This window comes from Melospiza melodia, chromosome 1, assembly GCF_035770615.1.
Source record: "Melospiza melodia melodia isolate bMelMel2 chromosome 1, bMelMel2.pri, whole genome shotgun sequence".
Taxonomy (NCBI): domain Eukaryota; kingdom Metazoa; phylum Chordata; class Aves; order Passeriformes; family Passerellidae; genus Melospiza; species Melospiza melodia.
In genome coordinates, this window is record NC_086194.1 from 139,279,726 (window position 1) to 139,293,963 (window position 14,238).

Below are 14,238 nucleotides of genomic sequence, written 5' to 3' on the forward strand. Positions count from 1 at the left end.
ATGACAGTGACCGATGTTTGCCGAGATCTTTTAGCTTCCTCCATGAAGAAAGCCAGCTTTTGATAGCAGTGTGTAAACATTTTACAGCTGTGTTCCTAGGCACGTGCATATTCCTAGTGTTAAATGCCTAACTCTTCAGTTTCGGTACACGAGGATATTAACTGTTCTTAGGAAATGTAGCACTGGAACCAAGCATCAGGTTTGAAGCAAGCAGGTTCAGAGAATCTGTTGTTATCCTGCTGTGTAAATTTCTAGAAGATAAAAGCTCCTGCCCTGGTCGAAGGGAGCGTTTTGCCTAAGCTGGTGTCTTCTGGAAGGAAAGGCATAATTCTGATGCAGAATAATCTGTCTCGAAGGGAAAAAAATCCCCACTCATAAATATGAGGAACTCTTCTTAACTGAAAAACTGCTGTTGTAATTTTGCATGTTCCAACAGGCATGTAAGAATTCCATAAAATGCTGAAAAAGTCTTAGGGATACAGCTACAGTAAGTAGCTACAGTGCTTGTTGCTCTGATTCTCTGGCTGTCTGCAGAGCATTGTCAATATTTAGTTGTACAACTGTAGGGGTTGTGGAGAACTCCAGATTTTACCATACTTTTTTAACAAAAGTTGTTCTTGGTAGTATTTTTGGTATTTTTGTTTTCCCTTTTTCCTAAATGTAATTTTAAAGTCTGCAGAAAGAAGACAACATCTATAAATTCACAATATTATCATGTACAATGAGAAACTGATACAGGTCTTGCAGCTTGCTTGAGTCTGAGATGTAATCTCTGTGCCATCCATTCATAACTTTCCATGGTTTTAGCTCTTATTGCTAAAGCATTTTTCATTCTTACAAATTCAGCTAGGTTGGAGAAGACTACTGATCTCCTTTGACTTATCACCACCTTGTCAGTTTGATCAACCTACTAAGTGGCATTTCCTGACTTTCCTTGAACAGCTCCAGGAATGGTGATTCCACCACCTGCAACTCCACCACCTCCCTGGGCAGCCCATTCCAATGCTTAGCAGCCCTTTCTTTGAAGAAATTCTTCCTGATGTCCAACTGACCCCCTGCTTCTTGGTTAAGCAGTCAGAATCTGTCAATGCCATTTAAAGGAATAAGCCTTTTAAAAACACTGAGGAATATTTTTTATTTTTTTCCCTGTTCTTGAATACTGTCCCTTCCAGGTATATTATCTTGTTAAAAGCTCATAATGCTAAACACTGAGGAATGTTTTTTAATTCTTTTTCCCTGTTCTTGAATACTGTCCCTTCCAGGTATATTATCTTGTTAAAAGCTCAGAATGCTGCAGGGGCAGTTGAGAGCTCCAGATTTTACCATACTGTTTTTATGAAAGTTGTTCTGGCTAATAATTTCATTTTTCTAAATAAAATTTTTAAATTTAAACCATGAGGCTTTCAGAAAGGAGACAGCATCTATAAATTTAGAATATTATCATGTACAATGAGAAACTGACAACAGATTTTGCAACTCAAAGTATATGATATTCACTGAATAATATTTAATAGAACATTTACCTCAGCAATAACAAACCATATGAGAAGTACAGTGTTTTACAGAACAGATAGAAAGGATGACATTTGTGCATTTAGTTTCAACTTTTTTCTTGCCTAAATACAGATGTTTAAGTGAACAAGCCAACACTTTGGGTTCACCTGCTCCAGCACGTGAACCCCTTAAATGAAATGAGCCGTGGTGTGGTGAGCAGACGTGGCTGTGCCGGGGGAGCAAACACAGCCTGAGCCCTGTGTGAGATGCAGCACAGTCCTGGGGTGGGTACAAGCAGTGCCCAAACTGCAGCACTCTGTGCAGGAGGGATGGGTTTCAGCACATTTTTACTCCATGAGCATGCATCCATACTCCCAGCAATAGCTACAAACGCGTAGGACTCTCCGATGGCTGGAGCCCTGACCTGACAGCTGTGGTCAGGGGATTTCTGCATCGGCTTTGAGCAGTGGAGAAAGTCTGTGTGGGATTACAGTTGCCTGTTTTGCCCTGTACTTGGCCATTAGCACATAACTCCTCCTCTCCTTTGTCTCAGCACTTGTCCCAGAGAGGACAAGGATACCTGACTCTGCTGGCAGCTCTTTGCTGCTGCTGCTGGGATTGCTGCTGGCTGCAGTCACCACCAGCTCCCCTCATTCAGATGGCAGCAGTGACAGAAACCAATGATGTGTCACGTTAACTTAATGAGGTATTAATTATATTTAAGAATCAATTCCTTCTCCTCTACAAACAGCATTTCAGCAATTACAGTTTGTCTGTAGATACTGTTTTTTTAACTTAAATATATATTTATATAAGGTGTAATAAATAACCATTTTTTTCAAAGCAAGAAGGGAGGTTAGATCTGTGAAGATGTTGATGTTTCCCCATGGTTTGCGCTGTCTCCTTGTGCCGAGTGAGTCAGAAACTGTCCCGTGGCTCCAATGTACAGCCTGGAACGCATGGGCCACTTCTGCAAGAGAGGAGACAAGCACAGCACTGAGACACCTGGCATCTCTGCACTCCAGCTGCACTTCTCAGCAAAGGTTTGATGGAACCACAGTATGAGAAAATAGGAAACTCTTGTTATCACCAAACAGTTCCTGTTGTGTCATTTGATGGAGAAACGTTTGGAGCTTGTTTGGAGCTCAGCCTGGATATTTGCTTTGGTAATTAATTGTTATGCACAGCTCCCAACCCTGCCATGCCCCAGCAGGCTGTGCTGGTCAGTCAGCCAGGCTCAGTTTGTGTCACAGATGTTCTGTTAGAATAAAACAAAGAATTCCCTCTCAAGGAACCAGGGATGCTACAGGGATACACCTGCACCTGCAGGGATTGCAGCCCCATGGGCACAGCTATCCCTGCTGGCTGGGTCCCACAGCACCACAGGGGCTGCTGCTGAAGGCTGTGAGCCTAAGGGAATTTAATGTAATTGCACCTTGGCAGTCTTCAGCACTCTCAGCATCTTGTTCTTGTCAGCTCCAGCTATTTCAGATGGCGCAGCTCATCTTTACACTCGCTGATTTTTGGAATCATCAGTTGGTCTTGGTGTTAAATATTTATTCTGACAGCTTGAGTTTCTAACCCCAGCAGGTTTCTCCCTGCAAGCAGCCCTGTGGTGCAGGTGGCTGCAGCTGGGCACCCAGAACTTGGGAGGGAGCATCCAGCTCTGTTTGCTGAGCCAGGGTCACTATTAGAGAGGTGGGTGCTTGAAGAGACAACTTGTTACACACATTGGATGCAGAAATGCCTGAAATGCAGCCAGCACATTGTTCCAAAAGAATGCAGTTTTTTAAAGACTCTTTTGGGAACAGACTGGCACCTTTCCTGTGGGTAAAGGGCACTTAATAATACTGCAGATAAATCTCAGCTCTTCCGTTCAAAAACCTAAAGCAGCAGCATATTCTCACTTAGAAAGACTGTGTGATCTCGGTCAGCAATTTCATTTCAAGTGTGATGTTAAGAGTTTGTCACTAATAAACCATCCAAGTTCAAAGCCATTAACCATACTTTTCAATTAATGTACACACAACTGTACTTGAATATTTAACTTTCCTCACTATTTGCATTTACTATGCTTAATCTATCAGTTTAGTTAAAGATTTTATCTCTAAAGGTTGTCTCATATCCTGCGTTTTGGGGTTTTTGAAGCACATAGTAGGATTTGACTGCGACACATTCATCAAACATATTCATTAAAAAATAATTGCTTAGGTGAATCCAGCATTACTCTCTTCCAGTAGCCTGGGAAATGGGCATCTGGATCTTTTAACTGCTGTAATAACTATTCAAAAGTATTTTTCTGCCAGTAGTAGTTGGCAGCTGGATAAAAAGTGCCATGAGACCTGTGTCCTTTCACTCTGACAGAGGGAAGTAACAGAAGCTATTTTGAAATAATTTTGAAATACGTCACAGTACTTTTTTACTTAAATTATGGCCATCTTCTAATTGATATAGAGGTTTTGCTTTCTTTATGAGTCTGCTAATCATTTAAATGGCCTCAGAAGCCTACGTTCACATCATACTGTAAAATATAGCACCCAACATTGTGAACAAGGAACTCTCTGTGAATTAGGCACTTTTTAGAAATTAGAGATTACTTCACAAATTAATCTTAATTAAATCATTCTAAATTCAGACTCTTAAAAAGAAAAGAAAACACCCCAGTGCTCTAACTCACTCCCTGTGAGCAGAGCCAAAGAAAACACCCGGCGGTGTCTGAGCCCCATCAGTCAGTGAGCGCTGCATTTGGAAACAGTTTCCAGCCCGCTCCTCTCCAAGACCAGTTCCCCTCTCTCATCCCCTCTGCATCGCTGTGATTTTTGTTTGACAAAGGGAAGAGTGTATACCAACCATGCTTCAGTATGCTTCAGTAGAGCACTTTCATGGAGTAATTAACACATGGCTGGTAATTAACACTGCTGTGGGCACTGGGCTGGTGGGGCAGCAGAACCAAAGCAAGCCCAGCCATGCTGGGCCACTGCTGTGGGACAGTGTTGGGACAGTGTCACCTCAGCACATACACACACCCCTCAGTGCTGTGGGACAGTGTGGGGACAGTGTCACCTCAGCACATACATACACCCCTCAGTGCTGTGGGACAGTGTTGGGACAGTGTCACCTTCCTACATCCACCATTCACAGCTGTGGGACAGTGTCACCTCCCCACGTAGACCCCTCACAGCTATGGGACAGTGTTGGGACAGTGTCACCTCCCCACATAGAGCCCTCACAGCTGTGGGACAGTGTCACCTCCCCACATAGAGCCCTCACAGCTGTGGGACAGTGTCACCTCACTGCATACACCCCCCACAGCAGGATCCCTTGGGTCCCTCAGGGTCATCAAGGTTTCCACACAAGGACCAAGAAGATACAAGGACTCCTGCGATGCTGACCTTCATTTCCAAAACACAGGTTTGGATCTACACAAGATTTGATATTTTGGTGCAAAGTTCCTGAAGCTGGAGGAACAAAGCTCCAAAATATTTCCATCAGACCCCCAAGACTTGGGCACAGCGGTTAGTCCGGGCAGAACTTCCATGTAATACCTCTAGGCGAGGTACAAGGACGTGAAATCTTTAGTTTCAATTGCATGTCCAAGGCCAGTGTACTCACTCACTGACCGAAGGTGGTGGCTGTCCCTCAGCTCCCTACCTTGACAGGGTGCAGGTACCCATCCCCTCGCAGGGTGCCCAGGCCCTCCCCCGGTGTCTCCTCCTCATCCTGCAGGCTGCGGGTGAGGTGCGCGATGTAGGTGGTGGCCAGGAGGAGCACGTCCAGCTTGGAGAGCTTGGTGTCGGGCGGCACCGAGGGCAGGGTCTTCTGCAGCTGGAGGAAGGCGTGCCGCAGGGTCTGCACCCGGCTGCGCTCCCGGGCCGCGTTGGCGGCGGCGGGGCGGCCCGGAGCGGCACCGGGAGCGGCACCGGCACCGGGAGCGGGAGCGGGAGCGGCACCGGGAGCGGCACCGGCACCGGGAGCGGCACCGGCACCGGGAGCGGGAGCGGCACCGGGAGCGGCACCGGGAGCGGCACCGGCACCGGGAGCGGCACCGGCCCGCGGCGCGGCCGCCAGCGGCGGGCAGCAAGTGCTGCTGCCGGCAGAGGAATCGGCCTCGGCCCCCGGGCTGGAAATCTCCTCGCTGCTCTCGGCCGAGTGTCCGCAGTCCATCCCCGGCAGGGAGGGTCCTGCAAGCAACGAGAGCAGCTCCACAGTAAGATGCCGCGGTGAGCTGGAGCTAGCGCGTTCTGAAAATAAGGATGGTCAGAAAGGCCGGCACTGCCTGTGCTGGGAAAAGCTGGAATGCAGCTCTGTGAGCCGCTTTCCCACTCGCTGCTTACAAATTCGGCATCGCCCAAGGGTACAGAACAGAAGTTAAAATCTCCGCAACAATTAGTATTTGATTTTTTTGGCAAGATCACACAGAGCAACTTTTTGGAGTCACTCATAGCCCAGAGATGACTTCTGAGAAAACTCAACAGGCACCACCCAGAGGCACTGCCACAGTAGTTTCCATTTATAATCAACTAAAAATTATGCTAAAGGCAGTTTTTAAAGCTCTATGATTTGGGATGTGGAACTCTTAGTATATTTTCCATATAAACTATATTTTTCTATATTTTCTATACTGTTAGTATATTTTCTATGTATATTATATTTTTCTGTATTTTCTATTTTCACTGCAATCATTTTATGAACAGGTGATCAGTGCTCCATGGACTATGGAAAGAAAAATATAATTTTCAAATGCATCAATAAGTGAAGCTACAGAGCACGGACTCAGTTTTTGAAGGGCAAAATTTGACCCATAATTTTAAAGGATCAGGAACTGACTTCTCCTGTCCTCCCACCCCTAACCTTACTAAAGAAATTGCATGCTTATCCTTTCTCGTCTACATTTTCAAACTTCAAAAGAATTTTGTAAGATGTATTTTGGCCATTGGGGGGCAAAATAACCTTTTGAAAACATCAATAAAAAGATTTAAAGAAAAGCTGAAAACAGTGACCTTAAGGTCTTTTTTCAGCTTTTTATGAGGATGGTCTGTCAGCTCTGCCTGCAATACAACTCACAGTCCTTTAATTCATTCAGTTTCAGAGAAAAATGCAATTCTATCAATATTCCCCGAAGTGCAGCACTTCTTAGCTGGAATAATACCTGATCTTGTTGCCCTCAGCCAAGCAGCCCTCGTGGGTGTCCCAGATCCTGGCTTTCACGTGCTAGGAGTGTCTGTTCCTGTGACAGCCTGGCTAGACAAGGGCAGGAATAGGTTATTAAACCTTTTCATTTCATCTAAATACCGTGTAATTAATAGTTTAAATAACATTGATGCACATAAATGGCTGAATATATACATTTACAAGAATTAGCTCTTGATATTGCAGAGCATTTCAAGCACATACTGAGGTTAAAGATTTCTATCAAAGACAAGGAAAGGTTTCTAAATAAACCTTTTTGCAATGTTACAATTTGATGGTATTTAGGAGATTTTTTTATTGTTATTATTTTGGGTAATTAATTGTGATTAATTTGCTATTAATGTGGCTCACAGAGTATTATCATGTAATGGTCTCTTCAGTAGCAGTACAGTTTAGACTGAAATTATTTGTGAAATATTCTATGCACATTATAACTCTAAACCAAACGAAAAAAAAATTACTATTCTTTTTATTGTGGTGTTTATGATTAGTATAAAATAAATCTTACATTAAAACTCCATAAGCTCGTCTTGAGTGAGGGCTGGAAAATGGTCTTTACATTGGCTATTGTCTCTAAAAAAAATCATTATGTGCTTTTTTGTTGGTGTTTGCGTTAAGGCATAGTCAGATCTGGATGCATTTTAGTTTTAAAAAAATCATCATTGCGGAAATGAACATCAAGACATTCATTTCAGATAATTACAGTGATCTTCACTGGCACTAAGAAAAAGAATCTAACAATTTATGTTTAAGAGCAGGATAGGGACAGACTGGGTTAGCAAAAATACCTGCTCCTCTACTGAAATGCGGGACTAGGGCTGCTTTACACACACTTTGGTTTTGCTGTGCTGGTGTATATTCACATTTAGAATTGAAATTACATTGAGTGACATACAGTACATAGTAATGTACATACCTAAAAACCTCATCTCCTTGGATGCCCTTGGAAATAGGAGTTTCTGGTTTAGGAGCTTCACATCTATATGAGATAAAATCCTGGGCCTATGGAAAAAAAAGTACTAAATTTCAGCTGTGGAAATGAAAGATTTCACTCTGAATTAAATGTCTCTGCTGTCAGACAAACAGCAAATGGCCTGGGAAAATCTGCTACACCAAACAAAGGATCTGCAGTAGGTATGTACATATGCATAGTCAAATCATGGTGGTTCCTGGATCCACAGCCAGCATCACTTCTGTCGCACGCTGGGACCGGGCAGCATCATTCTTCTCCCCGGAGTAATCAGGACATTCATTCCAGGTGCTTCAAACTCAGGCATTGCCAAAACCTCATGGTCCAAAAAATGCTGCTAAAAACTAAAGTAAATGAAAAGCCTCTGGGCAACAGTCATTTTGCCTTTTAAAATTTTACAAGAAAAATGTTTGGTTTTTAAAGTAATCACAGTAATTTTTGCAAGCACCCACTTGCCACCTGGTATGCTGAGAGAGTTGAGGACAGGGCTGTGAAAGTAAGTTAAAGCATTTGTGTTGTTTCTAAAGCACTTCTAGTGCACTATTTCTAATGCATGCAGATGCATTTGTATTTTACATGACACTACAAAGACATGATTGGTTTGACATCTTTTACCAAAAAAACCCCCAGCACAACACTTATTTTAGTCTTATACTCTGTGTGAATGAAATGGCGATGAAAGCAAGCTGCCCATGCAGACAAGGAGAAGATGGAAAACGCCAGAGCAGAGCGCACAAACTGAAAACAAAAGGTGGAAACCTTAGATGAACTTTTCCGTTGCTCCTTAGGGGGCAAAACACGGTGAATCCGAATTATTTTGCATCGGGTTTAAAACGGCCTTGCCCTCCGTGTAACTCCGGTAACAAGTACCGAAAGCCCTTTCTCCGGCGCAGAGAAACAGGAGCTCGCTGTCGCTGTGCGGGGGCAGCACCGGCGCCCACGGCCCCGCCGGCTGCTGCGTCCCGGTCCCGCATCCCGGTCCCGCATCCCGGCTGCCCGGCAGGACCCCGCGGTGCCCGCCCGGGGATGAACTTACCGCTCCCGCCCGCTGCCGGGTCCCGGCGCCTCCGTCCCGTCCCGTCCCGTCCCGTCCCGTCCCGTCCCGTCCCGTCCCGTCCCGTCCCGTCCGGCCGCGGTGTTTTTAAGCCGTCGTGGCCGGTGGGTGCGGCGGGGCTGTGTCGTACCTGATCCCCGGGCTCCCCCCTCCAGCCCGGGCGACAGCGACCGCCCCTTCCCGGGCGGGTGGGTCATCAATCACGGAGCTGTCGGGGCGGCATCGCCTCCCGCTCCCCTCGACCCCCGCCCTCCCCCGCGCCCGGCCCCGGCTCCGTGCGGGTCCCGCCGCCGCTCGCCCCGCTCGCGCTGTTTTTCTTAGGATAAAGTAACGGTGTTGCTGGAGGAGAGAAATTTAATCGCTGGGCTGGGAGCTCGGGCGATGCCCTGTTCAAAGCGAGCCCTTTCTCTTGGCTCCGCCGCCGCATCTCCGGCTCGCGGATGTTCCCGGGCGGAGCGGGCTCCCCCGGGCGAGGCTCCGTCCGCAGCCGCGGGGCAGCGGGTCCTGGCTGACGGGCACGGGATGGAAACACGAACGGGGTGGAAGAGGCGAGCCTGGGCGGGCAGAGAGAGGGGATTTAACCGGGAACGGGGAGCGATTAGAAATCAGTAACGCTAATGAGAAGGGACAGTCAAAATAAATACCGGGGTATGGAATTAGCCCAGAATAACATTTTGAACGAAGCCCGATTGTGCGATAAGAGAGATACAATAAATCAAGCCTCGGGAGCAGTGGAAAAATAAAGTCTGAGCGATTCGTTACCGGGTTTGCCGCCAAGAAAATTAAGGACTTAAAGTTTAGCGATAATTAGAAGTCCCGGGAAGGCAGGAGCCCGGTGAGACCCGGCGGGGCGGGAGCGGCGCAGAGGGAGCCGGACACCTGCCTCCATCCCCGCCCGGCCCGGCCCGGCAGCGCCCGCGCATCCCGGCCAAACTGCCCGGCCCGAGAATTCCACCAGCGCCGCGCTGGGAGAGCGGGCGGGACCTGCCCCGCCCGGCCCCGCCGCGATTGCTGCCCTCTGGCTGACATCCACAGCCCGGAGCAGCCGCCTCCGCCGGGCCGAGAGGGCTGGATGGCAAGGAATGCTGTCCGTTCTGAATTTAAGCACTAAATTCTAAGTACTTAATTTATCTGTATTTCTAAGTCCTGAAACTGTGCCTCAACGTTTACCTCTGCCTGGTGCTGGCAGACTCGGTGGGGGTTTCCCTTCAGCCATGAGGAACCACTCTGACAAAAGCTACTCTTGTCAGTACGTACAGGGGCACGATGATGGACTTCAGCGGCACCACAGATCATCCTTTGGCCGCCAGGGTGCAAAGCAATGAACACACCGCTTCTCTGGAGGACAGTGGAGGAGCCTCCCAGCAGCCCTGATAAGCCATGTTTTTGTGGCCCCAAGGTTTCCAGGGCTGCCTCCAGCCCAAGTGAGCATTGCTGAATCCTTTCTGCAGTCATAACCTCTTCAAAATGCACTCGACAGACATCCCTCTGCTCAATCAGCTTCTGGGGCTCAAACAAGCAGCTCTTGCTTAAGGAACATATCCTTAAGCTTGTACTGAAAACACTCTGACTCTGTGATGTGATGTGGAAGAACTGATCCCAGACTCCCTAGGGAGCAGGGAGATTTGCCTTCCAGCACACAACTCTGGGGACCAGCTCTCCCACATCCCAAGGAGATTTCTCGGTCTGCCCAGAAAATGCCTACTAAGGAGAACTAAAAAATGCCTGCTCAAGGAGGACTTCTCCTCACTAGGCCATGGGATGCTCAACTATGTCACTGACAGAGAACTTGACAGCAGGTGTCCCAACACCCTGAGACTTCCCAGCCACCCTAAATTAGCAGATGGTGAGTGCTGTGCTCCTCTCTGCTCTGATTGGATTAATGACACAGTATTTTTTGAGTTTCCCACGGTACACAGAGTTCTGCCTCAGTGCAGGAAATCCAGTGGAAGGCGTTGGAAGAGAAGTGGTGGTGGAACTCCCATTACCATCTTTAGACAACACCAAATCCACCTTACTGCAGAGTGCGATTAGGGAGATTGCACAGTAAGAAATTGAGCAGTGTTTGGAGACACCACTCTGGCTGCTAGCCTTGTGACCAAAAAAGGGGTGCTTTAGATGCATTTTAAAAACCCAAAGAGATAGAAATGTAGAAATAGTTGTTCTTTGCTCCATCAAGACTTTCTCCCATCAGATGACGCCTCTGTTATAAGCACAAAGACATCCAGAGATTATTTTCTTGTACCAACCCACTGTTCAAATCTAAAGCTGTAACAAATGGCTGCAGCTGTTTCTTCTTCTTCTTTCCCAGACAAATGACTGAGAATTACTTTTCCTGCCTTACTGTCCACAGTATATCTCAAATCTGAAAACTGCCAGAGTCATAGATTTCCAGTGTGATTTAGGTAAGAAGAAGTTTTACCACAGACAGAACGATGTTTTTCCAGGTACACTCTGCTCCCTTTATGTCAAATTAGTTTCTGGTTTTATGGCTACAATTCAGCACAAACATTCAGGGTATTTCTTTCCAATTTGTTAATTTTCTCCCATTCCCATTTCTGTATAAGGATTTCTCAAGTGTCCTTGCCTGCTGCTACAGTGCAGCAGCTATTGGTGCTTCTGACAGAAACTAAGAGAAGCATTGCTTGTCTGAGTAAAACAGCTCCGGCAGGAAGCCACACACAGATTGTACCTGCTCAGGTCCCACAGATTCCAGATGTAGCCTGGGAGCAAATCAAAGGCAGGACACAGCCACAGGAGAATGAAAATAAGTTGTAGTTCACAATTTTTGCATCTTGGGGAAATCTTAGCATAATGGATTCCAAATCCAAATAAATATCTTGAAGATTTCCAGTTAAATACTTTCCCCCACCTTGTTTCAAATGCCATGTTGATAATGTACTGTAGAACCATAGCATATTCCACAGTTATGTTAAATGTGTGCCATATTACAGTGTGTCAATACACTTCTTATAGCATTTTCTCAGTAGTAATTACTTTAAAAATGTATTTAAAATATGTAGTATCAAGAGGGGTCCATTCTGTGTATGTATGTATGTGTATGTGTGTGTGTGTGTGTGTACACAAGTGTTAGACCAGGTATCGAGACTTTCTTAGGGCTTTGCTTTGTGTATTTTGACTTGAGTTGCTTGGCTGTGGGATTCTCTCTGTGAAACCCCATGACACATGTTGCATTGGGAGTAGTTAATTCAGGTCTTCAATGTTTTATTTATCATATAAGAAGTTAAAATCTTTAATTCAGAAATACTCAGAACCTGTGAAAAGTATGCGATGCTCCAGGTGGCTTACACAGCATAACCCACATTAACAAATAGTAACAAACCCTTAAATAGCTTTAAATGGGGGTGCATAAGGCAGAGAGAAGTGTAAGATGCAAAGGTAATACCATGATATAGAGATCAGACAGTGACTTCCTCATGTGCTGCTTTGAGTCAGCAATCAGCAGCTGACACTGTGAACGTGCTCATCAACACTACTGACATTCTTCTTTGGAAATTAAAGAATCAAGTTTTATTTTTAATGTATGCTTGTCTGTCCTTCTCAACCTGAATATCATTGTGACTACAGCTAGAACAAGAAGTATCAGTACTTGGTTAGTAGTGATTTCAGTAAGGGACTAACAGCTACACATCTGAGCTTTATTTCGTGTTTGGAATGTTCTGATTCTGTAGGCAAATGACTCACCAGCCTTATAGGCTGCTTTGGACTGGGGTAGAGTTAATTTTCTTCACAGTGGCCGGTATGGGGCTGTATTTTGGATTAGTACTGAACAGAGGGTTGATAATCTAAAGATGTTCTTGTTATTGCTGAGCAGAGCTAACACAGAGATGAGGTCTTTTCTGCTTTTCATACTGCCATGCTGGTGAGGAGACTGGGGACATGGGAACTGCCAATGTGGCAAGTTGGGACGGGTGATCCCAACTGACCAAAGGAATATCCCATTCCATATGACATCACGTTCAGTATCTGAACTAGGGGAAGAAGGAGGAAGCAGGAGGATGTTTGGATGTTTGGTGTTAGCCTTCCCAGTAACCATAGCATGTGATGAGCCCCTGGTTTCCTGGCAAGGGCTGAACACCTGCCTGCCCATGGGAAGTGGTGACTAAGTTCCTTGGTTTGCTCTGCTTACATGTGTGGCTTTTGCTTTCCCTATTAAACTGTCCTTATATCAATCCATGAGTTTTCCAGCTTCTTCCCTTCCTATTCTTTTCCCAGTCCCAACGGGGAGAGTGAGTGAGTGGCTGTGTGGGTTTGGATGCTGGCTGGGGTTAAACCACAACACTTTAACAGAAACACTGGCACCTCAGAGTTACAGCCCCACTCATTTACTGTCTTAGCTTTGGAAATCTTGTTCTTTATAATGAAGATGAAGATCTTGTTTTTCAAGGGGAGAATGCATGCAGGAGTTAAATGTATTTTAATCATCTCTACTACATTATCTTTATAAATGTTCACAAAATACACAAAACATTCCATGCAAAAAGACAGATCCTGATTTCCTTATTCAGGATAAATTCCTTTCTTATTTCAGAGAGGGCTGTAAGCACAAGCTGCTGAGCTGCCATTCACAAGAGAAACTGCACTAGGGAAGGTCTTTTCCCAGGGGCAATTTGTAATCCAGGCTTTCCTTTCCTTACCTGTAGGATTGGAATTTCCCTATATCTCTCAAGTCTCAAGCATTTATTTAATTACTCAAACTAGTCCAAAGCTGCCAAACAAGCAGAATTTGAAGTTAAATTAATGAACTATACTCCCAATCAAAAAATTAATCAGCACAGACATCATTAATCTTCTTGTGCCTCCTCTGCTAAGTGCTCCACAATATTCACCAGAACTTGGAAAAATCCAAATGATGGAAATTAGTTTTTAGGACTACAGATCTTCTCAAAAATCATGTGCTAATAGCTTTTTTCTGCTTGAAAGGAGGTTGTGGACAGGTGGGGGCTGTTTTTTTCTCTGAAGTAACAAGTAACAGGACAAGAGGAAATGGCCTGAAGTTGCACCAGGGAGGGTTTGAGAAAAAATTCTTTTTAGAAGGGTGGTCAAGCATTGGAACAGGCTGTCCAGGGAAATGTTGGAATTACCATCCCTGGAAATGTTAAAAAAGGCGCAGATGTGTGGTTTGGTGTTCACCACACCATGGTTTAGTGGTGAATATGGCAGTGTTAGGTTTACAGTTGGACTGCATGATCCTAGAGGTCTTCTTCAACCTTAAAGGCTCCATGACTCTGCTGTGAACACGTCTCTGCACATCTGCTGGGTGCCACGTAGGGAAAGAAGCATCTGCTAGGTAAGGCACTGGCTAAAACCAGTTCATTTCTTGAGGAAGCTTAAGAATTAGGCAACCAGTTTAACCTAGCATGTGCTGATGTTTTTACATGCTTTTGAGACAAACATTGCTTCTAAATAAATAGGCAGGCCCCTTATTTTTCTAAATGTTCTTAGAAAGCAGTGTTAAGTTCAACATAATTTTGTCTGGTTTTGAGATTAAAAAGACACAGGCAACATA

The 14,238-nt window shown here is 45.4% G+C and overlaps 1 protein-coding gene across 1 annotated transcript; it reads right to left on the reverse strand.

Moving 5' to 3' along the window:
- Positions 1 to 1,506: 1,506 nt before the first annotated feature.
- Positions 1,507 to 7,714, reverse strand: TCF24 (transcription factor 24). The gene is made up of 5 exons (XM_063178042.1): positions 7,601 to 7,714; positions 6,644 to 6,731; positions 5,544 to 5,675; positions 5,146 to 5,405; positions 1,507 to 2,464 (listed from the first exon to the last, which is right to left on the reverse strand). The coding sequence occupies exons 3-5, from the start codon at positions 5,656 to 5,658 to the stop codon at positions 2,351 to 2,353; spliced, it is 489 nt and encodes a 162-aa protein (XP_063034112.1). The 5' UTR covers positions 5,659 to 5,675; positions 6,644 to 6,731; positions 7,601 to 7,714; the 3' UTR covers positions 1,507 to 2,350.
- Positions 7,715 to 14,238: the final 6,524 nt, after the last annotated feature.